Source organism: Parasteatoda tepidariorum, chromosome 7 (assembly GCF_043381705.1).
Source record: "Parasteatoda tepidariorum isolate YZ-2023 chromosome 7, CAS_Ptep_4.0, whole genome shotgun sequence".
Taxonomy (NCBI): domain Eukaryota; kingdom Metazoa; phylum Arthropoda; class Arachnida; order Araneae; family Theridiidae; genus Parasteatoda; species Parasteatoda tepidariorum.
The window spans coordinates 82,290,645-82,314,956 of NC_092210.1; the positions used below are offsets into that span (position 1 = coordinate 82,290,645).

Genomic DNA, 24,312 nt, shown 5'->3' on the forward strand with positions numbered 1-24,312 from the left:
AATTGGATTTTTAGTATGTACATATTTTTAAAAAGCAACAACAAACCAAAAATAATTACATATGAGTCGAGTGCTGCAAAATTTTGATACCACCGAAGATAAATATAAATCAGATAAAAACTATTTTCAGTTCAAGTCAATCTTGATCCTTTTGGAAAAATTTCCTGGCTGCAAAGTTATTGTTACAAAGTTATGTACAGCAAAGAGGAATAAATCTCATTATTTTTTTCAGTAGTAGTAAAAATTAGCTTTAATAAATTAATAATTAATTTATATACAAAGTATCAATTTATTTACATGGGTTAAATAACAATTAGTTTCTTATGTACAAAGAACGGTCAGCAGGTCCTAAATATCCAGTTGCAATCAAAATTACATCTACTAAAGTCCAAACTCCAAGACCACCAAAGCTAAATAATTTTCCAATTCCTTCTTGCCACATGCCCAAATAAAAACGATCTACTCCAAATCCACCAAATACAATGCTGAAACATAATGCATTATATTAGACACATATTATCCAACAAGTTAAAAAAAATTTTTTTCAAAAACGAATTCAATAACTTTTTAGAAACTAAGAAATATCTTTCTTCTAGGCATATGAATTAAAGTCAATGTCAAGGACATAGGAAACAAAAAATTTTCTTGGGGGTAGTAGAATTGCTTATACATTCACAAACATAAAATCTGGCCTTAAAAATTAGTGCAGTTATTGGGAATTAAGTTTTCTTTTTGGAATGTGCTGAATATTGTTTCTTCACCAATGTGAAAGTTGAAAATCAACTATTCTATTTTATATTTAAAAGTTACGCCAATTTTTTTTTTTAAAAAAAAAAACAAAAAAACAATCTCTGATTCCAGATTTGTCTACCATTTCGAAAAACTAATGATTGGTTGCAAATACAGCAGATAAGTAGAGAAATTTGTTCTAATCTAATATTAATAATTTTATATGATAAACGTTTTACTCCTTTAAAGCTTTTAGAGAAAGAAACAATAAAGTGCTACTTTGTAGTATGTAATAGTTGGGATCAGAATTTTGCCTATTTTATTCCTTATTTTAAGTAGATATCAAACTTTGGTGGAAAATTTATTGACACCTTCATTATAGTTTTTAAATATTTCAACTTTATTGTTCTAATTATATGAATATGTATGACTATTAACACTTGCTTGTCATTAAAATTTGCAAGACTTTCAGAGTTCTTTAAACACTGCATCAAGAGGTTATGCCCCCCATTAATGTGTGAGTTTTGTGACATAGAGATTTTGCAATATGTTTCAAATTCTTTGAATTTAGTTAATAGTATCCACCTGACCTCACTATTCCTTACTTAATAATAATTCTTTTATTGAATATTTTAAATAATTCTATCAGGAAAGAAAAAGAAAAGTTAAAATCGTAAAAAAATAATAAAATACACTTCATGGCTTTTACAAACTCAGGGAACATTTTTACTGGATCTAGTTTCATCACTCAGCTTAAAATGCACCTATCAAATTTTCGATTTCCAAATGTATAATTCATATCAGTTTTTATTTTGATGAAAAGTTATAATAAAAAATACAGTCAGTACAGAGTTGATAAATATTTAGTATTGAAATGAAGATTTTGTTTACAAAAGAGTGGAACATCTTCACTTTTCTCTTAAGATTTAAACTGGGGGATTAAACTTTTTTGGCTGCTTTCAAACTGAGAGTCATAAGATCTTGGAGCGAACCCCAAAACCTTCATATCAGAGAGCTTCCCAATGTATTAAGTAAAAAACGATAAAGCCCCTTGATCACCTATAGATTTTACCCATCAAAAATATTTTAGTTTTCATATAAATAATTTTAAAAAAAAGATTTTGAATTGAACTGTTTTTGGAACGAGCCAACAGTGGCTCGTTTATATTGATAGAAACAACTTCAACAAAAAATAATATTTTGTTAAGTCGTAAATAATTTTAGCACTAAATGTGACAAATTTTCTTTCAGAACTTTATAAACTATACAGACATTAAATCTACAAAATCGTAAATGCACAAAATATATAAATGAGAAACATATTCTATTGCAACAAATCTTTTTTAAATGATAGTGAACATTGAAAAACAGCTGCAGTCAAACTTAATTTAGTTTTTTAAACTTCCAAGCACTTCATAAAATACAGTAGGTTTTAACAAATTACAAAAGTTAATAGATTACTTATAATTTAATTGCAATAACTTAGTATAGAAGATAATATTTTTTTTTAAATAATGGCACACTGTACAGTAAAAATTACACTATAATAACATTTGAACCAATGATCTAACTCTAACTTTCATGTACTAAGATGCAACCTCTATGATTTAATGGTTAAAATTTGAAGTATACAATTAATTTCAAATTTTTCTGAAAAATTGCATTTTTAAGTTATTAAATCAAATAAAAATAATGTACTCTTCTTTTTTTCTTAAGTTTGAACTCTTAGACTCAAAATATGAGAAAATGGAAGAGAGCCACAATATTGAAAATATAATAGTCCTAATTGTTTACTCCAAAGAACAGTCGAAAGTTAGAGCTTTCTATACCTAATTTAGCTTTTTGTGTATTGCACCATTTCTAGAACTACTTAAGTGATTAAAAAAATTTTTTTACACAATTGCATTGATTATTTATATTTAGATAATACCACGTAAAAAAACAACAACTTTTTATTATATTTTAGAATTCTAGGATATTAAATTTAATAAAGATCGGGAAAAAGTTGATTAGTAATCTAAACAAAGTTGAAAATATAAAATTAAAACTTTGAACAAAGTTAGTTGAATTGTTTCTTGAAATAAAAATATAAAAATTTAACAATATTTTAACCATTAGGATTACATCTTAGTATTTTTTTTTCTTTTTGTGCATTGTATACTATCTTTGAAACTGAAGAAGTGGTACACAAGTAGAAATATTAATTGAATAAAAAGCTCATACAACTTAAATATATACTGCTGCACAATAGAAAAACCAGGATAAGTAATGAAAATTTCTAAATGGAGATTTTTATATGTTTGGTATTTTGTATGATAAGCTCAAAAATGCAACAAAAAAATATTATTTTCCAAAATTGAACTATTTTTATTAGTTTCTTGAAATTCTATTTTAGCTTTGATAGTATTTGCCAAGGAAAGAAAATTGTTGTCCAACTGTTTTGCTCAAAATCTATCATTAAGCATTTAGGTTGTTTTTTTAATTGCATGGCAGTATAGTACAAGAAAAAAATTATTTTATTTTAAATTTTAAAAACAAAAATGCTACCAACCTTAACAGCAATGCAGTTCCCCAGCTATAACCTTTAGTCCAATTACAAGGCACATGTTTATGGAAATCACGATTACCTTAAAAAAATTATAACAAGAAATTTATTAAGAGCTCAGAATACTTACATAATTGAACAAATCGTGGTAACAAGCAGGTTGTCAAAATTTTATTTTTATCACTTTAATTTAAATTTTGATTAAAATGTTGCATAATATATTGCATGATAACAAATCGCCACAACTGAAAAATTAAGGAATCTGAGTTTTAATCCATGAGATTGAGTTTTAAAGATGTTTACAAGTGGTAACTAAAGTAATAAGTAAAGTAATAAGTAATCATAAGTGACTAAATGAAATAATAATTAAAATAAACACTAAAAATTAGAATTTGCACTCATAGTTTTTGTTAAACAATTCAGGTTTAGACTTCTAAATGAACTTTGTTTTAGCTGTAAAACAAAATGAGGTTTTTTTAAACTACACAAAACTATTTTTTCATGTATCAAAAATAATTTTATTCATATATCACAATTGAAAACTCACAGCTTCTCCCACAAGTAAAAAAAATAAAGATTTATCTATTTAATTTTCAATATTACTTCAAAGAAAATTTCTGATATCTCTATATAACATAAAATTATAATGGTCTGATACCGTTTTCCATTGCTTTCAGCGCATTTTTATTGGCCGGAAAATCACGTAGTAGGATCCAGTTTTCCCCCATTCATTTCCATATTGCTTAGGTTGTCATCAACATAAAATTAACAAAAGTCGTAAAGGTATTGTTTTCCTTTAAATATTTTTCTATCCCTAATTTAAAGTTATTTTTCATTACTGCTATTATTAGCGAAAATTTTAAATGATGGTTGAGAACTCATCAAATTTGTTTGAACAATATAATGTATTAAGAATGTAAATGTTATTTAAAAAAAGATAATTAAAAAAATCACGTCTGTTCACCAAGAGATCTAAATGTTTATAATACTAATAGATAGCAATATTTGGACGTGGGAAGTAGAGGCGCAAGACTGTAGGTAAACAGAATTCCTTTTAGTACATAGATGTTAAGTGAATATTTTTAACTTTAGTAGAAAAACTGTTTTCTGCCAAGAAAAAACAATTATTGCGAAGCAATCATTGGGGTTGGTGAGCGGTAGCGAACAGATGGCTTTGCCCCCTAGTTATAATATAATTTCTGATATTACTTTAGTGATTTAATTACTTAAGATAATTTTACTACCATGGTTACGAAGATTATTTTCCCCAATTTTTTGGCATATTCTGTAGTATAACTAATATTCTCAAGTAATATTAAAAATACAAAATGAAACATCAAATTCAATTTCTTTAAATTTCAAAGGTTAAATTTTTTTTAAATTTCATTTCCGGAAAATAAAATAGGTTTAATTTCATAAGATAAAATCTTTTTTCTGCAAAAAAGGCAGAGATGATAATATGTACCGATTTCCCCTAATTTGCAAAACTATTTTTTAATATTTTTTTGTAGTAACAGAGATAAGTTTTGTAGTAATACTACTAGAATAAAATAGTAATACCACTAGAATAAAATTTTGTAGTAATACTACTAGAATAGTTAACCATGGTTTATAGTGGACTTATTAAAAGATTCACAACCAGTTGACTATTACCAGGGTTGAATTGTAGTTTGCTATAATAACCCATATCTAAAATATCACTTATTCTTTTCAATTCTTTATAATGGTATGCAATCTTCAATACAAAATACTGTACAACAGTTCAAAACACTATACTTCTAGTTCAATTGCCCAAAATATGTACTCGTCTCAGCCTTCCCACCCACCCACCCTTTAATTGGACTTGGTCCAATGTTCTTAGATTCATAAAAAAAAGTTTACAAATATGAATTTGTGAATTGAAATGTGATCTATAACGAAAATTAATTACTGTATTTAATAAAATAAAAGATAAAATATAACAGACAAGGAACTAAAGAATATTATTCTGAAAATAATAATATTTTAAAGAAATGAGTAAGAAGATATGTTATACTAACCTAAACATAAAATATGAGGCTTCACAGAGCATTTTGTAACATATCTTTGGCGAGGAGAACTAACTACATGGCAGGAAGTATTTCTTTGGCAAACATGCTCATATGCAGGAGTTTGATAACAGAAGCGACAATTATATGTTCTTATGAAAGATCGGTTCCCCTGAAAATAAATAAAAAAATAGCATAAAAAACTATTATAAAGTAGAATTTTATCCACTTTTCAATAGAAAAAAATCAAGGCCATACCCAGGATTACTTCACAGGGAGGCTACCCTAATTATATCATTAAAAGTAATAATACACTTCCCTAAGATAAAACTGTCAACATAACAGAATTAGCAATTACTCACTACATAATTAGTATGATTATAAGAAAAACTAATACTTGTATTAACAAAATTATCTATTTTTAAATTAAAATAACTTAGTGAAGTAGATATTTTGTTTTTCCTAGAAGTATGTAATTTTCATAAATTCTATTTCATCTTAGAGAATATCAAAATTTAATAGTGCAATCAATCTGGAAATAAACAAATTAACTACAATTTTTGAAAATACTTTTTGCCAAATATATGCATAGAATTATCATACTACTCTTATTCCATTGAATAATTCATATTCCTTTGACAAATTGTATTATTTAAAAACTCATTATTAATTTTTTTGAAAAATCTCATATTTATATTTTAATTCAAATCCAAAACATACATACAAATAAAGCTGTTGAAATTTTAAATGGTAACAGCAGGTATCTAACAAGCAGACAATTTCAATTTCACTAACAATAACAGTTGTAATCAATTACAACATAAAATATAAATTTGTCATTATTTTAGTTATTGAACATCTAACCAAAAACGACCTTATTTATTTAAAAAAATTTTAAGCCTTTCTTATCTTATGAATTCCAAAGATGTAACTTCATATTTTTTAAATAATAAAAATCTTACTTATAATACAAATTGCAAACATTTAGTGTTTTAGCTGAAAACCTTCTCACAATTTCACACAGATCAATAATTATATCAGGCTCATCTTGGCTAACTTAGTTAATCTTTCTTGTCCCGTCGAATTTTGTAACTGAGTTTTTAATCTTTTCAATGGAGAAAATTTTTCCACTCCTTCTAAAATTAAAACCCTACAAATGTTCAGGAACAATTACAGAAGTTTGTAAATAATTTTACTCACTGTAAACTACCTTCTATCACCAAAAAAGAATAAATAAAATAAATAAACAAACAAATGAAAATATTGGAATAAATGAAATTGTTTTGCTCTAAAGACAATCAGCCAAGAAAAATCACAAAAAAATCAAGATCAAATGCTTTATGGATAATAACCAGGGGTCTGTCCAAGCCAAATTTACTACCATTTAGCGGTACCTTCACAAATTCAACTTTAGGAAAAGCGGTAGTTTCACAAAGTACTTTTTCTTTAAATTTTATTTTTGTGTCTCGTAAGAAACATTAAATCTATATTTTTATAATTTTTTTGTGTTGAATTTTTAATATAATTTTCAATTTTCACAAAATAGGTTCCTCTTGGAGAAACCTAGACAGACCCCTGATAACAATAAAAACAACCATTTAACTTGTACCTCTAATCTTTAAAAACTGTATTAATTAGGAAAAAATTTAGATAATTTTCTGTTTATTACTATAACATAATTAATAATCTCAGAACACTAAAGACAAATTATTATTAAAAAAATCAAAAGTCTTTTGAAAATAATCTAATTGTTTATTCAAAGTTCAAGAGTTTTAATACAGAATAATATATTATTCTGATCTTGGTATATATGAATACATACCTCATTATATAAACATATATCACATTATATTATAGTATATTTATTATAATTCTTTTTTGTACCTGGCACCTTGCATAACTTTTAGCTTCACAAGTAACATTTACATTCTCCCCATAAACACAATCATTGCTTAATGCTGGACATTTGATGCAATTTGCTAGTAGTGAATGACACGGACCAATTATATGACAACTATCTGAACCACCATCTGTAGTGAGACTTGCAGTTGTAGTATGATTGCTATCGGCTTTCTCAAATCCACCATGTACTAAAGAATCAGCATGAAGTTTTATATAATCAAGTGAAATTGAAGTATTATCAACATTATCCACATGAGCTAACATGTGTCTCTTAGCTGAATGCCGTAATGCATGGGAAGAGCTGAGAGGAAGTAGGCTATCTGTAATTAAACATATATATTTATTATAAATAAAATAACTGCGACAAATATAACTTTAAGAACAGCAGTGAAACCTAATGGCAAAGATACAGATTTTCAATTCAAATTCTATTAGCAATTAGACTATCAGGGTGCATTGCCAAATCTTTTAACAAAAAACAAGCACCTATTAAGTACTTTTCAAGCACTCAAAAAATATCTTTAAGCACAAGATATATTAACAAAATGCAAAATAATTTTCAAATGCCTTAGATAATCATGATAAAATAACCAGTTTCTCACAAAGAATGCTTTGTCTTGATTATATTGGCTATTATAAAATCATCAAGAGAATTTTCAGTTCAATATCAGAGGAAGGTAAAAGAAGCCTGAAATTGAGATTATTTTGCAAAATGCAACAGATTTGCACGAGAGTGCAAGAATCTCACCGAATCCAGGTCAGTATATGCATATGCGGACTCGCAAGTATTTCATCAAACATGTAAAATTATTCATGTTCTTATACGCTATGGACCAGCGGAACACCGAAATAGATTGTGGTTGAATGAATAGTGCATAACATTAAATAGAACAATGTGAAAAGCATGCTTTTGCACAATATGTGGCGAAGGGGAAAAGGGAAAATTAACCACTTTTTAAAAACATCCATTAAAAAAGCACCTTTAAGGGCTTTTGAAACACGAAAATCAAAAATAAGCACCTTTAAGCACTTCTTAAAAACGCTATGCACCATGACTATGTTTCACTTGCTTCACTCATGCAAATACTAAGTTACAACTCACATGAGTTTTCTGAGAACAGCATTTAGAACCTCAGAATTGATTTAAATCATTAAAAATGTGTCCTTACATTATGTACCGTAAGCCAAAAAAACAAACAAAGGATCTTCCTGAATAACTTTTGATCGATCTAGGGTTAAATCTCAATAGTTCGAGAGGGTAACCTTAAATATGCTAATTAATTAGTGCTGACAATATTTTAAAATAATTTAAGACAACATTTAAAAACGCATACTTTCCTATTCATATCAACAAGATTTTGATAAGATATTGAGAGAAAGCTTATCTCTGAATTGAAAATTGACCTCTTCAAGAAAACTATTGAACTATGAACTATTTGATCCACAAAGTTGCAAGAAAAATTTTTTATTGGTAAATCAAAGAATTTTTTTGACTGTAATAGCAATAAAACAGTTAAAGAGATTAATAAAAAACTAACTTTTTCTTGAATTTCTGACGCCAATACCACCAATACATAAAACGAGAAGAATGAATAAAAACACTATTATTTTTTTCTCAACAATCATGTGTATTTATAAAATAAAGCTTTTATTAAAAAATGAAAACATTTAACAATTTTACAAATACTTGCACCCTTAATTCATAATTTCATTTCATAATCATAGCATAGTCATCAGCATAAAAATACTACTCATGTTGACCAAACTCATTTTCGAAGCTTATTACTAAACAATAGATTGAGCTTATAACTTTCTTTGTATAGATAAGCAACAAGAACGGTTAACATTTTTCTTTACCTGTGACCGAAACGCATGGACTGTTTATTTACTTTTTGCGTGTGGTATGTTGATTTGGGTGTGTCAAAGTGTAATTATTTATCAATCAATTAATTAGGTTAAAATATTACTATTATTTAAATTAAACCTATCATCTACATAAAGAAAATGTTTCTAAACTTTTTTGTACTTTATCAAAAAAATTTCATTTTCCTCTTAATTTATTCATAGAACAGAAAATGTTTCTCTAAACGAAATTAAATATTTTAAATTAACTTAATTTTGCCCTCTTATTATAAAAATTTGAATAAGAAATATTGTGCATATCATAGATCATATAATTTTAACGTAAAAATGCTCCCTTACTAGTTTTGTTTTATGTTTCTTTGATAAATTAATTTCATATAGTTGTTAGCACACTAATATAACATATCTATGATAAATAAAATACTGTTTGAGGGTTCCATAGCTCTTTTTTTATTATTGTAATGTGATAAAGCCTAAAGTCTTACTTTTTCTTATAATTGCTCAATTAAGCTCTTAAAATTTGCAATTACATCCGAGTGACACTCCTTTAGTGATTAAATTTTTGATCAATAAATCTCAAAAGGTTATTACTCAAACAAAAATATTTCTCTCTCTTATAACTTTTATCAGGTTTTAACACACAATTTTAAGAATTGTTTTAAATTGCCTGTGAATTTAAATTTTCAACCTGGATAATAGATGGTATGAAGGGAGATAACCATATTGTGATCTATGGCAGATTAATCTAAAACTCTTGGCAATGGCTCTCAAAAAACTTAAAAAAAACATCATAGAAAGGGACCAACTCAAAATGTATTACTTATTATAAAAAAACTTCATGAAAAGGGACTAATTCGAGAGGTATAACTCGTAGCTTCCTGCGGGCAATTAAAAAAAAATTGCAAGTATAAAATCTATTTGACACCTGGGCGATTGTTGCCAAGACAGATCAGGATACTGAAATAACGACGATGGTTGATTAGGAAAAGATGAATTCTTTTAAAAAATTAAGAAATGTTTTTTTCTTTTTTAATTTACCCAATCAATTGTCCGTGTCACACTTCACTTTTCCAAAAGTAATTCCCTGTAAAAATTTGTTTTTTTTTGGTGGTGGTGATAACTAGCTTTTCTTAATAAAATCATCCTAGTGGTAATAGTTGAAGATTTGCTTCCTTCATCATATACTCAATTGAAAAAAGTTTTTTCTTAAATGATTTCAAAGTTGTGAGGAAGACAAGATGATGTTTTTTTTTTATGATTATTTAATTTCCTTTTGCTAACTTTCTTTATGCAACTTTATTCTTCAATTTTATTACATAGAAATTGCATGCATTTTAATCTTAGCTCCCTTCTTTAATAATTAAAAATTTTACTTAAGAAGCTGCTCAAATGTTTTTCTGTAATATTATGTTCGAAACACAATATATTTTTAGAATACGCAACTTCTGTAAATTTATCAGGGCTCGAAAAACCTCCCGTCCTCGGCGGTCAAAATTTGCCCGCGGACAACGAATTTCTCGAATCCGACGTCCTCGCGGACGGCCCTTTTCCCGTTAATGTTCGTGGTATATTTTAAATTTTTGTTGGAATATATCTTAAATTTTAATGGTTGTCATTAAATTCAAGATACATAACATCGTTAAGCACCAGAAATCTTCAGCCCTCCTAGCCCAAGCTATTCATAAAGACCTAATGCAACAAAATGACCCGCAATACAGCAACATACAGCGATTGGTGGAATAGATGTTTTCTCTGTCTGGGAGTACTGCAGCGGTTAAAATAGGCTTTTCAGCGATGAACTTACAAAAAAACACATTATGTACTGTTCTTAAACAAGAAGCTTTAAAAGCAATTATGAACATCTACCTAAATGGAAAACCCCCTTCAGATTTCTGTGCAGAAACCTCCAAAAATCATTGGCTTGATTGTGGAACTGGCAAACGTCATATTTGATTCATTTAAAAAACTCTGTACCCTCGGATAAATTGACATTCCAGATAACTTGGCCTTTGTCATTAAATTATTTCATAAAAGAAATACTAGATTACTATTAATAACTTAGTATATTTCATTTATTACTGTATAATGCAATCCTAGTATTTGTAATCCTCGTAACTACTAATTCATTGTGTAATTTATATAAATGTTAGTAGTAAATAAGAGAAAATTATATTTTTATTTATTTAGAAGCTACGGGTTAATTTCAAAGGAGGACGAGTACGTTGTTGGACAAGCCGTCCTCGGGGACGGGTAACATTTCTGAGTTTTTTCGAGCCCTGGTTCAAGGTNTTTCAAAGTTGTGAAGAAGACAAGATGATGTTTTTTTTATGGTTATTTAATTTCCTTTTGCTAACTTTCTTTATGTAACTTTATTCTTCAATTTTATTACATAGAAATTGCATGCATTTTAATCTTAGCTCCCTTCTTCTTTAATAATTAAAAGTTTTGCTTAAGAAGCTGCTCATATGTATTTCTGTAATATAATGTTCGAAACACAATATATTTTTAGAATGCGCAACTTCTGTAAATTAATCTTATTTTTGTGAATTTGTGCAATCAGAATTTTAGGCTGATAAATGTAAACTGTTTTTAAAAATGTTTTTAAAACTATTTTTTCTATTAACTAATTATTGTTTTATAGGATTACCAGGGTAAATTTACCATAACACTGCTTCATCATGGTTGAGACGCCTCCGCCGAAACCCAGATCATCGTCATACCTACTCCTAGGTAGCATCTTCGCTTTTTTTGCATCATTGATTCTCTTCATTTCTTTCTGCAGCCCATATTGGTTGGAATCATATTCCAGAACCTATTCTGAATTTGTGCGGATGGGCTTATGGAACTTCTGTTTCAAAAATTACAGGCATCCATCTTATCAGTATGATGAATTGTTTGATGGTTGTCACTGGGTATTTAGCTATAAATACCAAAATATACGAGATTGGATGCAGCCAGGTTAGTTTCCTCAAATTTTAAGATGCATTTTATATTTTCTCCCAAGGTTTTAGAATTATAGGTTGGAAATAAAAATTAAAAATAAGTGATTAGGTTACCAATGTAGTTTATTTTGAATTTGAAATTTTGTGGCAGGGTTGGCAAGTTTTTGACGCATGACGGTTTTTACCGGTTTATACCATAGTTTTTACCGTCATGTCAAAAACCCATAGTTTTGGTAAAACTGTATTTTTATTTGAGTTTAACTGCTTATAATTTAAAATTAATTCATTTTTGGGCAATAAAATTAGAAAAAAAGCTGTTAAGAGATATTTAAGAACAGATTCCTGCATTTTCCCAACATGATTATATCAAAACATACTATTTGAAGTAAAATATTAGGATACTAAACAAAATTTTCAACATTTCCAAGTATCATTTCGTTTGGCATATTACATTACTGAAGAATTTCAAGTCGTTCTTGACTTAGGAGTTTGTTAGTAGTTACAAGTTTTGAAAGTTTTGTTTAGCTTATTTCTAATATTTAAGAAATGCCAAATTTTAAATTCTTCTTTTTAGTTCTTGAATTTATTAATAGTTCCAAGCTTTTTTGTTTGTTTGTTTATTTCTAACAATTAAGAAGTGCAAAATTTTGAATCCTTTGCAAATCAAGCTATAATGATAAAAGTAAGTATCACTATTTTCAATAAGTATATTACAATATTTCTATATGAATGTATATCCTTCTATAAGAATTCATGCATATAGTTGCAAAATCAATAGCAATCATTTACTACATTCATTTATAAAGGCAATTATGGGAAAATAATATATTGTCCGCTATATGCCATAAATTAAAGAAAACAGTAGGTTTTTGACGGTTTTTACCGGTAAAACCACGGTTTTTACCACTGTCATGTCAAAAACCAGTTTTCGACGGCAAAAACCCAACCCTGTTTTGTGGTTGTTATCTTCCTAAATAAATTTGTTCTCTTATATCTAGTTAATTATGTGAACTTATATTATTTTTATTTTATCAAATATTTTGTCCAAAGATGAACTTTTCTAAAAAATAAAAAACAGTTTGTTACAAATTTTCTTAAAGCTATGTATTTTTTATTAATTTTAGACGTTTTATTTTGAATTAATTTTATTTTTGTAAAAGTTTGATGTTATTTACAGTTAAATAACTAGAACTAATTCTTCATTTTAAGGTTATAATATTAGTAAAATCTAAGCAGAATATTGTAAAGTTATATTTTTTTCATGATCTCCAAATCAGATCTTTAAAGTTATTTATCACTCAATCAGTATTTTTTTTTTCTTTTTGAACTTTTTATGATTTATCTTACTTTGAATCTTGATCAATTTTTTAATTTAATCATGCATTTAATTTACAGTTGCTATTGGGTTTTTTTTTTTTTTTTTTTTTCANCATGATCTCCAAATCAGATCTTTAAAGTTATTTATCACTCAATCAGTATTTATTTTTTTTTATTTTTGAACTTTTTTATGATTTATCTTACTTTGAATCTTGATCAATTATTTAATTTAATCATGCTTATAATTTACAGTTGCTATTGGGTTTTTTTTTTTTTTTTTCAGAATCAAAATAAATTTATTTACCTTGGATTTGCTTTTTTTATTCATGATATTTTTATGTGAACAAAAGGAGGAAGAAAAAACATTGTTCTGCTTTTAACAGAATAATGGAAATAGTAAATAGTCTAATCTAGCAAGATTTTAAATTTTTGTATTGTACAATTGAGTTGTAACATGAAATGATTTTTTTAATTGGTTTATTATAATAATTGTTCTAAAATCACTACATGGATGAAAATAGAATCTTAATTATTCCTCTAAAGAGATTATTTAGACTACAATTTTTTTTATATAAGCTTCTATTAGACTTCTAAAGCTACTATTTTCAAGGAAAGTTTTTGTGGAAATCCGAAATATACAAAATTCTTTTTTAGATAAATTATTCTTTTAAAAAAAAAAAAAAAAAATCAGAATTTTGGTTATTTTTAAAAAAAGATATATTAATTGTACTCTATTAAACATTTAATTCTTTATTTAACAAGCTTTAAAAAACAGTATAAATAATTAGGCGAATGTAACATCTTCAAAACAAATATAGTTAATTAAAATGTGGTGAGTTATATTCAATGTTGTAATTAAATGTTATCGGCTTTTTATAATACAATCTAAAAAACTATATCAATTTACCAATAGATTTGAAAAATTATTTAAGTGAGAAGTAAATATTTGTTAATGACATCTTTTTTTCTCTCCAGCCTGGCTAATATTTGTTCAAGCAGTAATGTCGTTGGCTGTCATTTTTTCTTTGATGTCTCTGTCATTCACTAGCCTTGTTCTAATGCGGTTCTTGATGAAATTTGAAGTGTTTCTGATAGCTGCTGCCTTCATATGTGAATCCATTATATGTAAGATTCTATAATCAATCATTTTTTGTAATAATATATATATTTATATGTATGTTCCATCTACAAATCCACGATTCTGGACTGATCAAATTTAGTATAAATTGGTTTGAAAACACAGCGTACATTACTCCCTCCTGTAAAACTACCTCTGACAATGCCACATCCAAAAGAATGAGTAAGATCTGATAAATCCATAAGATTTGATAAATATTTTGTGAAAAAGCGATTTGCTATTGCAGCTCTAATCAATCTGAAATTAGTTTTATCACAAGTTCTTATAAATTATTTATCATCATCTTCATATGTTAGGTTATCATAAGTAAAATCAAACTTAATAATTTCACAATGCATTATGATGGTGTTTCCAAGTTCTTATTTTAAAAAATATATGAAATTATATTTTATATAAAATCTATTATAGTTTGGCTATATTTTACAACATTTCACAGAGTTATATTTCATTCACCAAAAATTATTATAAAAATAATATTAGTGTCGTTACTAACTATTTTTGAGAACTACAATTATTTAATTCTAATAAGTACGAATTGAAATTTTAATAAAAAGTTTTGCATTGTAATTCTAAATTAATGGTTAAAAGTCACTTATTTGTCCAGAAAAACCATAAAAAAATCACTTTTTTTTCCTTCATCCGATAACATAAAGCTACCGGGAAGGGCAAAAAAGTATTAAAATAATAAAATGTTCAATTGTTTTAGCTTAATTAATTGTTTTGGCATGTGTCTTTCAGTTTTGTGCATGATTTTGTAATGTTGATTTGTAGTATTTCAATTCATTAACTTTTGTTTTCTTAATCAATATTTCTTATTAAAATATTTTTTTACATTATTTAATGGTATGTTTTAATTAAAATAATCCCAAGGCGTTAAAAAAAAACATGCATCTGATGCATTTTACATTTAAATTATATTTTTAAAAGAATAAAAGTAGGTTAAGTGTCATTTTTATTTTTTGTCCTAAACACATATTTCTGAACTTTTTTAGTAACTAACTATAGTATGAAAGTGTCACAGAAGTAAATGCATGTTTTGATATAGTATTATTGTCTATTTGCAGTGTTTTCATTACAGAAAAAAAATGGGAGAGAATTTCTCACCCTTTCTCGAAAACAGGGTGAGATTTCTAAAAATTAAAAAAACACGAGTAGACTTGGAAAAAAATTATTTCTTTAATTATAATACATTTTTAACATCTTCTAATTGAATATTTTTGCTGCATCATTTGCTGCTACTTGGAAAACATTCAATATCTACTTTTTCATCAGCTATTACATTTATTTGACTGAAAAATATCCATATTTGTTTCGATTTGACCGTTTCTACAGACATTTGTTTCATTTTCATTTGTCCGCTACGGAGTAGAAGATGCTGCCTTAACAAGGTATTTGTCCATCTTACTTTCATGCACAAAAAATTTAAACGTCTTACATGAATAAACCTAACCCACGGTGAACACGTGGCTGCAGAGAAAGGGGTTCTGCTGTTCGCACCAGTTCTGAACAATACTGGTAAATAGGGAAGCTAGATAGCAAGGACCGATGTTCAAAATAATGAAATATCAAGGAAGAAAAGTGAAACAGATTTTATTAAAAATGGCAAAAGACGAAATTTTTTCCAAAATTCGCGCATTTTGAAATTGATTAATAGAGTGCGGGAACTTCTCGCGTTTATCATTTCTTATTGCGAGAAAGGGAAAAATATGCGAGATTCTCGCGTTCTCGCTCTGTAATGAAAACACTGATTTGAGTATGTATAATCAAAATTCTTAGAATAATTTATATATTTTGTTTTACACACCATTCTGTAAGTTAATTCTGTTGGTTGTAATTTTCGTTTAATTACTGTCCCAATGGCGAAAAGTGTCTATAAAACAATATAGATGGCTCTAGTTAAGTAAAATATTACTAATAGGTTACAAAGAACTCTCTTCTCTACAGAACAGTAAAATTTAATTGCAGTACCATTTCTGTTTGGGTAAATGAGTTCAGATTCCCCTAAAAAAACCTGTGAGTGACTTTTTTTAGTTTAATTACTGTTCTTTGATTTTCTACGAATAAATTGCAAACAAATAAAAAAGATTTGATTTGTTCAAAATGTAATAACTTACCTTTATAAACTATAGATAGTTTAAAGTAAATAAATACAGTACAGAACCCGTTATCCGGAAATCGGAAAACCAAAAAATCGTAACGAAATTCGACGCATTTTCTCACTATTTTTAAAAGAACTTTTTTCTTTTTTTTCCTAATAAGATTTTACGATTTTTCTTTCTTTGTTTAAAGATGTTTACCTTACCATCATTTTGGAAATAATTGTTAGTGTATTACTTCATCGTTTAATCTTATTTTTAAGATTATTTCCAAATTATTTTTTTTTTAGTTGGGTTTAACAATTAAAAAAACGGCTTTTTGTAGTGATTCAGAAAACCGAAAAAATCAATTATCCGGAATAGCGATGGTCCCGGCCCATTCCGGATAATCGGTTCCCTACTGCAGTTGTTCATTCATTTGACAAAAACTATTGTGTAATTACAGTACCTACATGGAATGCACTTGAAGGGGACAGTAAATTACCTTAGGGTCTTTAATATTTGAAAAACTTTCAATGTGTTTAATTTATTTGGTTAAATTATTACAAGTTTAGTTCCTTTTTTGAAAGATTTCAAATAATAAAAGAGCATTATTATTTGACTATAAAAACATTAGTAGTATTAAGTGTGCAAAATTTTAAAGCTAAGAGGACATTTTTGATTGCTATTAATATCATTAGGATAATTTTTTTTAGAAATTACAAGTGTATAGATTTACAATATCAAGATATTAACTTGATAGAGTAACATTAAAAAGCTTAAAAAAAAGGGGGGGGGTAATTTTGAGTACATTTTGAATTTTTCTTTAATTGTAAGTTGATTACTCATTTGTGTGCTCCTTTTCCACTCTTATTAAGAATTGAATAGTTTAAAATATCTGTACAATAGCTTTAAGTTATATTTGTAAAGAAGTTATTATAATATAACATAGTCGAAATTTTGTAATTTAAATTTTTTTGTCAGTTTTTATTTAAAAAAATTGTCAGAAGTAAGAATTTTGTTTCTTTTTAAAAAGTATTTAAGTATTATAGAAATTTCATAAATATAGGTGATTAAAAAAAAAGACCTAAAATAAAATTTTTACCTGAGTAAAAATTTAAGTGAAATTTTTCTTTGCTGTTAGGATAAAAAGTTTTATTGGTCATATGCACATTGATTGTTCTTTAGTTAAGTTCAAAATATAAGTTTGCTTAAAAAAAGAATTTTAAATTGGTTAAATATTTGTATACTTTTAAGCTAATGATTTTTAATCAAAAGGGATAAATTCAGTATTCTACACAAACTTTTTTACATTATATTTAAAATACATAATGAAAATAAATACCTCTTCTTGGCAACGAGATAGTATTAAGAATAAGAACTGGAGTAAGGCAGATTTAGAGACACTGCCCAACAAACCTCGTCGAGATGCTGTAGTCCTCTCGTCTCCTAACAACCTGGGAGAACACTTATATCGCTTACATAGTATGAGCATCCACTGTCGACTATGTGGACTCTAGGGAACCTTTGACCCGAAAACATCTCCATCGCTGTAGGTCACTTCACGGACCTGACTCCGATACTGCTAAATATTGGCATGAGAGAGCTTCTGGGGAAATGACTTTGGGTTTATTTTTTTTTTGCTTGTTTGTGTGTTTTACTCTTTTACTTGTTTTACTTCCTTGTGATTTCTTCTGATGTTTGTTGTTCTCCTTTGTTGTATTTGATATTTTTCCCCACCATTGGAAATAAAAATTTTAAAAAAAATTTTACATTTTTAATGAAGCCTATTTTTTTTTCTAATATTTTCCAGCTGTCATAATGTTTCTTGGAGTCAGTGTGTTTGGAGGAATGTGCTATGACAGATCTTGGCTTCAGTATCCATCCTTCAACCATTTGTCCTGGGGTTATGGCCTAGCTGTTGTTTCAATGTTCTTTCACATGTTCTCTGCTTTTTATTTGTATGCTGATACAAAGAAAGCTCAAGAGTACAGGAAACGATCCAGCAATCTTGTGTATAACATGCAACCTCGTTACTAAAGATTGCATATTATACACATTTTGTTGATCAAGTCATTATCAGTAATTTTTTAATTCTCGATTGAAGTAAACCATTCTTATAATTTCAATGCAACCCTTGGCAGATTGATCTATTTTGAGTCTCGCCATATCAATCATGTTTGCCTTGTTTAATTGTTAAAGGAAAAAAAGCTGATCATATTGAAACAAAAATTGTCATGATGTAATATTCTGATGTCAGAATCTGTATTTAGGACTTGCTTCAATTGCTATATCATTTTAGAAGATATCAATTCTCATATTTTACAAGAGCATCATGTATTCTAAGTAATTTGTGCAATTGTTTAAAAATATTTTTTGATATACATATCTAAACAATTTCTGTTGATGTTAAAAAAATTCAAATACTATAATGTGCTATGAGTAATATATTATCTATGTTACAGCAAAATTCCTGGTGATAAATTTTTTATTTACTCTTTATTTTTATTTTTTTTATCGTCATGCAACTATGTATATAATTTTTCCTGGCTGCCTTATATATCCAGTGATTTGAATTATTCTAAGAATGAGCTATAAATCAAAATATTTCTGTAACTAAATGCAAATTTTATCAAATGATATACATTTAACTTTTCAAATTTTTTTTATTTTTTGGATAAATGAATAGTTTTTGTTTGTATAAAATAAATATAAAAAAAAGTTACCTAAATTTAACTCTTGCTTTTTAATATAAAAATCTTATTTTTTGAATTAAATATTTTAAATTTCAAATTTTAGTTTTATTCAATTCCAGGAAATATCTAATTTGTACTCACTGTAAACATGGGTGCCACTCTTCAGTCTTGAGAGAAAATCGGTAGATTAAGTTTCATAAATTAATCTCTTTTTCATTTGTTATTGATATTAAAATTTCTGTTTTTCCATAAAAATGTAACAAATGTTTTCTGTTAAGTAAAAATAACATTTTAAAGTAAGCATTGTTAATTTTCATCATTGTTGGGAAATGATGTAACTCAGTAATGGAAGAATGAGATTGAACTTCATTGCCTGCTTGCTTAAACTAAATTTGTACTATTGTTGTATCTGAATTTTCTTGTTCTTATTTTCTTAAGTGTTTTGAAATGCTAATCAAAATTAAATTAAGATTAATATTATAATAATTATTAATATTTCTTTTTCTTTAAAAAAAATTATTGAGATAGGACAAAAAATCAATAACGGTGAAGTGAAAAATAAGTAGGTACCTTCATGAAAAAAATCTGTGGTTTATTATCCAGTGATTGATGTAAAAAGATATACATGGTTAACTGTTATTTTTATCTTGTTTGCTGTAAAAAAATTAATTAATTAAAATGTAGAAAAAAACTAGATAATTGATTTAATATATGATCCCCTATCATAGAAAGGTACATTTTGGAGAAGGTGAGCTATAAACTTCTGAAAATTTTAGTAAGCAACTCTAGATAGTGTCAATTCGTCAAAAAATAAGTTCAGTCTTAAAATATTTTTAGAGTGGCACCCATGCTGTAACTCAGGAATTATGTTTCACGATATTTTAAAAATATGAAAAATTATTTGGATTCTCAATCATCTCTCTTTAAAATGTAAATAGTTTTACATTTAACAAATCTTTCATTGAAATGCATATTAACATTCCTAAAAATAAAACTTTTTATTCCGCAAATTCATTCATTTATCATGTGTTTATATTTCATACATATGAAATATTAGATTCATAAATATGATTTGTACATATTTTGCTTATTCTTTTGCATTCCATCACCTTTTTTTTTTTATATCTCAGGAAATAAATTGGATTTAGATAGAATTGAAAGTACTCAAAAAATTCTATTGACGATTCTAGTTTTCTTTTTACAAAATTAGTTTCGCCACAAACGACTTTGAATATTTTCAATTTTCTAAATTTCAATGTTTTCCCCATCATCCGTCCATATTTTGCATTTATGAGATACTACTTTATATGGGAAAACTTTACAAAAAGTTATTTTTTAAAAAATTTATTTAGCTTGTGATCTGATTTTTAGTATTAATGGTTTTATTTGTATTTCTTATTTTAAATAAACGGTTTGTGCCTATTATTTGTCTTTTTCCTTCTTTTATCAAGAACATAAAATACATTTAAAGCTTCTAAAACTAAGAATATTTCATTTATGCCTTTAAATTTTTAAGTGTCAGTATTGTACTGAAATTATGTGTTACACCTTTTTTAAAAAGTTGATTTTGATTAGAAGGCAAAGTAATTGACAATTTTCCTATAGAAACAAACACTAAAATTGCAACAAAGCATACATTTTTATACCACTTGCCTAAGCATCATTTCATTAATATGGATAAAACCCTCTTTTCTTATATATAATCTGTGAAGAGAAATTTACTCCTAATCTACCAAGCTAAGTGTTTGGCTGGATTAAATGATTTTTTCCCCACTAAATAGATGTTTATTACTTATAGAATGATTCTATGCAAAATAAAAAGCGGTGGTGTGGTATCCAGAGAAATGCATGACTTTTAATATCCCCCCCCCCCCCCANTCACTTTATTATATTGAGATAGTTACTTTTCCATAAGATTTTTTTATGTGTAATACTTATTGTTTATTTATTTAATAAAATTTAGTTAGTTTTTTTTTTTCAAATAATATAATAAAATATAATTTAATAAAATTCTTATTTGTTTAATAAAAATTATTATTTGTTGTTCATCTATAAAATTATATCAGTTTTGGGAAGAGGTTTATAATTTACTTCGAATAAGAAAGAAGAAACAGGACATCTGACTTTCTATTTGTTCGTTTTAAATGTAGCGATGCATAATTCTTCTTTTTCCTTATAAAAATGCATGGGAAGGAGCAACTCTTCCTTACTAAGAATAAGAGGAGAGATTCTTACTATATCTAGAATTCCAAATAGCTAAAATTTTCATCATTTTGCTTGTAATTTGCTCTCTTTTTTAAAGTTTACCTAGTTTGAAAGTTAGCATATTATCATTTAATCTATCAGTCTTTCGAGTATTCTATCAAGTAAAGCAAAGTAAATTTCCTTAATTTATTAATAACAAATAATTTCATTTATTAGTTATTTTCTATGGTCACTCATAAAATTATATTAATTTTTCTATTACAAATAAACGACTAATTGAAAAAATATTTTTGCAATAGATGCATTTTTCTTTAGTTTTAAAAGTCTTGAAAATATTCCTTTAAGAAATATCCTTTTTATAAAATACCTTTTTAATAGTTTATTGCCCTTGCCATTATAATATGTTTCTTAATTACCTCTTTTTCAAACTTTTCTTAAGTGTTATAATTTTTTTTTTTTTAATTAAAAACTTTTATTTTATTTCAGACTTACAAAAAAAGGAGAAACAGAATTATAAGTACATCTTAGTTCCAATAATTTTTATTATATCAATTTAAACTCAAATGTGATTATAATTCAAACAATTATATTTTAAAAAACACTGTTTTCAGTCCCAACTATGATCTTTTTTTCCCCTGTAGAATTCCACTTCCTAGTGGTAAACCACGCTTTCACCCAAATAGGTATAAAAACTTGAAATGTAAGCAAAACTTACGAACTTTGACTAGTAATGTCTGCTTATCGGCGGCGGTGATCAATGGAACGTCTGATTGTCATTTTGTTTGTAGCTCACACTCATAAGATCCTGATCAAAATAATGATTAAGACTCGAATGTAACACTATAATTGACTGTAAAAACTTCAATGGTTTAAAAAAATATGAATATAGTAATAAAACTTGACATGTTTTGAAAGATTCGCCAGGCAAACAAGAGATTTCGGATTGGAAATATGAAGTTACCAACGAAAGATAAAGCTGCAGTATTCAAGAGAGGTAGGTACTTTATTTACGTTGCTCTAAAGCTGCACAATGTCTGAGAGGGAGAAAAAATATTATGAAGGTAAAAACAAAAGTATTAAAAAAAAAAGTAGCCGAGAGAAGCAAAATGCATTTCCATTCTCTATGGAGAGATGGTAAGGAATTCATGTCCTTAACAAGGGAAGCACCATTCATACGAACAAAAATATTTCTGGGGCAGCAAGATCAGTTGATGTGACAGTAGTGCGGTGCTATGAATTTTGGCAGTATTGAAATTGAATTTATCCCCAAGAATGGACAGCAATGCATGATTTATCGCATTCTTGATAACTGACTAATCTTTAGTCTATATTTTAAAGCGCGTCTGGTTTGTCGAGTGTAGCTAAGGCTGCACTGGTAAGGTATTCCTTTTTTTTTCACACTTAGCTATCACTGTTTTTCTAGTTTTTTTTTCACTCTTATTTTTTGTTGGCAACCAACCATTTTTTTTGTTTCAAATCTCATTTATTTTCCTCATTTACGTCTGGTGAGTCTTGAAAATGGATGCCTATTTTTGAGGGCTATATCTTTTGCTTCAAACGTTGCCATTTTCAAGGCTCGGCAGATGTGAACGACACGCGGCTTAATTAAACATTTATTTGCATCTTATTTTTTTAGGTAAGTAGGTACTTTATTTATGTCGTACTAGAGCTACGCAATGAGCATTGGCGACGGTCTGGGAAACATTCCTGAAGATGATCGAAGACGGGATGGCTCCCTGCTTTGATAGCATGACGACCTGCACGTAAAGTAGAACACTTTACGGCAGAACAGTTAAACAAAGGTCTGATACTACGCACCCTCGGTCCCTACGCTGGCTGATCAAAATGGTCACCCACCCGCTTACTGACCGCAACCAGTGATGCTTCACTTCGGTGTTCTACTAGGAACAGTGTCCTTACGATCAGTCCAATGCAGGACCATATTTTTTTGAAGTTAAGAAAATTTTTATTTTCCATTTTGGATTATGCATTTAGTGAAACAGTATATTAAATTTAAATACTTAAAGCAATATTAAAATAAGTTTTATGTTAGATAATGGTTTTATGGCTCTTATATTTAAAAATAATACATAATTGGTCAAACTTTCTAAAAAATCAATGCAATACGATTTTTTTTTTACTGCTGCTTTGAAATAAATTTTCTAAAGAGTGCTAAACAGTTCCGTCTACAATTTAAATTTCGAAAGTCGAATGAGTCAATGGAATGACCCTTCTCCCTGGTTTACTGAATTCACGGTTAATTATTTTAAACTTCGCCACCGTACTCGAAATTTTTTGAAAATTTATTGGCGATCGAAATGGGCTGCAGGTGGCGTACAGCAGAATTCTTTTCCTATGGCAACACTTCACATGCTTTCCCCATTAGCGTGTGGAAAGTCATAGAGGAAGGAAGTACGTTAGTTTCTCTCTTGATTTTCATATAGATTAAAATCTTTCAACTTGAAACACTTTATGAAACTGAAAACTGCATTAAACATAGTTCTAAAGAAAAGTATAATGGAAATTTTAAAAAATATTTTGATTAAATAAAAAGGAAAAAATATCGTAGTACAGTAAAACTTGTGTAAGTTGACCACTTGTGGTGCATTGTTTTAATGGTCAACTTAGACAAGTGGTCAACTTATAGAGGGGGTGGGTCATTGTTTACTTTTTCGTTTCCTATATCATGTTGCTATATATTTAATTTTTTTTTTACTTGACTTAAAAATTTTATTCAGAAAATATACAAATGGATATCTTAAGAAATGTGTTTAAGCCTGAATGAACTTCAATTTGATACATATAATTCTAATATTTAACTAAATTTTTTTTAAAAAATTATTTCGTTAGTTATGCATGCAAAGTGTTTAATA

General features: G+C 27.4%; 2 protein-coding genes across 5 annotated transcripts; one reads left to right on the plus strand and one right to left on the minus strand.

Annotated features, from left to right (window-relative positions):
• Nucleotides 1-222: 222 nt before the first annotated feature.
• On the minus strand, nt 223-8,989 carry LOC107451530 (TM2 domain-containing protein 3 almondex). The gene is made up of 5 exons (XM_043052820.2): nt 8,742-8,989; nt 7,186-7,523; nt 5,314-5,473; nt 3,281-3,356; nt 223-485 (listed from the first exon to the last, which is right to left on the minus strand). Exons 1-5 carry the CDS (start codon nt 8,827-8,829, stop codon nt 314-316), a joined length of 834 nt encoding a protein of 277 aa, XP_042908754.1. The 5' UTR covers nt 8,830-8,989; the 3' UTR covers nt 223-313.
• Nucleotides 8,990-9,066: 77 nt separating this feature from the next.
• On the plus strand, nt 9,067-20,656 carry LOC107451525 (uncharacterized). 4 transcript variants are annotated; one of them, XM_043052822.2, is made up of 4 exons: nt 9,067-9,130; nt 11,708-12,024; nt 14,301-14,450; nt 18,352-20,656. In XM_043052822.2, exons 2-4 carry the CDS (start codon nt 11,745-11,747, stop codon nt 18,576-18,578), a joined length of 657 nt encoding a protein of 218 aa, XP_042908756.1. In that variant the 5' UTR covers nt 9,067-9,130; nt 11,708-11,744; the 3' UTR covers nt 18,579-20,656. The 4 variants fall into 4 exon arrangements, with proteins under 4 accessions (XP_042908756.1, XP_042908755.1, XP_042908758.1 ...); XM_043052821.2 differs by having other exon boundaries at nt 9,068-9,157; XM_043052824.2 differs by having other exon boundaries at nt 9,077-9,104.
• Nucleotides 20,657-24,312: the final 3,656 nt, after the last annotated feature.

Bases quoted from the DNA above. Each gene is read 5' to 3' on its own strand.
- LOC107451525 (XM_043052822.2), top strand. From the start codon at position 11,745: ATGGTTGAGACGCCTCCGCCGAAACCCAGATCATCGTCATACCTACTC. The intron at 12,025-14,300 runs GTTAGTTTCCTC...TTTTCTCTCCAG, and splicing joins ACGAGATTGGATGCAGCCAG to CCTGGCTAATATTTGTTCAA. The intron at 14,451-18,351 runs GTAAGATTCTAT...AATATTTTCCAG, and splicing joins CATATGTGAATCCATTATAT to CTGTCATAATGTTTCTTGGA.
- LOC107451530 (XM_043052820.2), bottom strand. From the start codon at position 8,829: ATGATTGTTGAGAAAAAAATAATAGTGTTTTTATTCATTCTTCTCGTT. The intron at 7,524-8,741 runs GTTAGTTTTTTA...GTTTAATTACAG, and splicing joins CGTCAGAAATTCAAGAAAAA to ATAGCCTACTTCCTCTCAGC. The intron at 486-3,280 runs GTTGGTAGCATT...ATTATGTTTCAG, and splicing joins GGAACTGCATTGCTGTTAAG to CATTGTATTTGGTGGATTTG.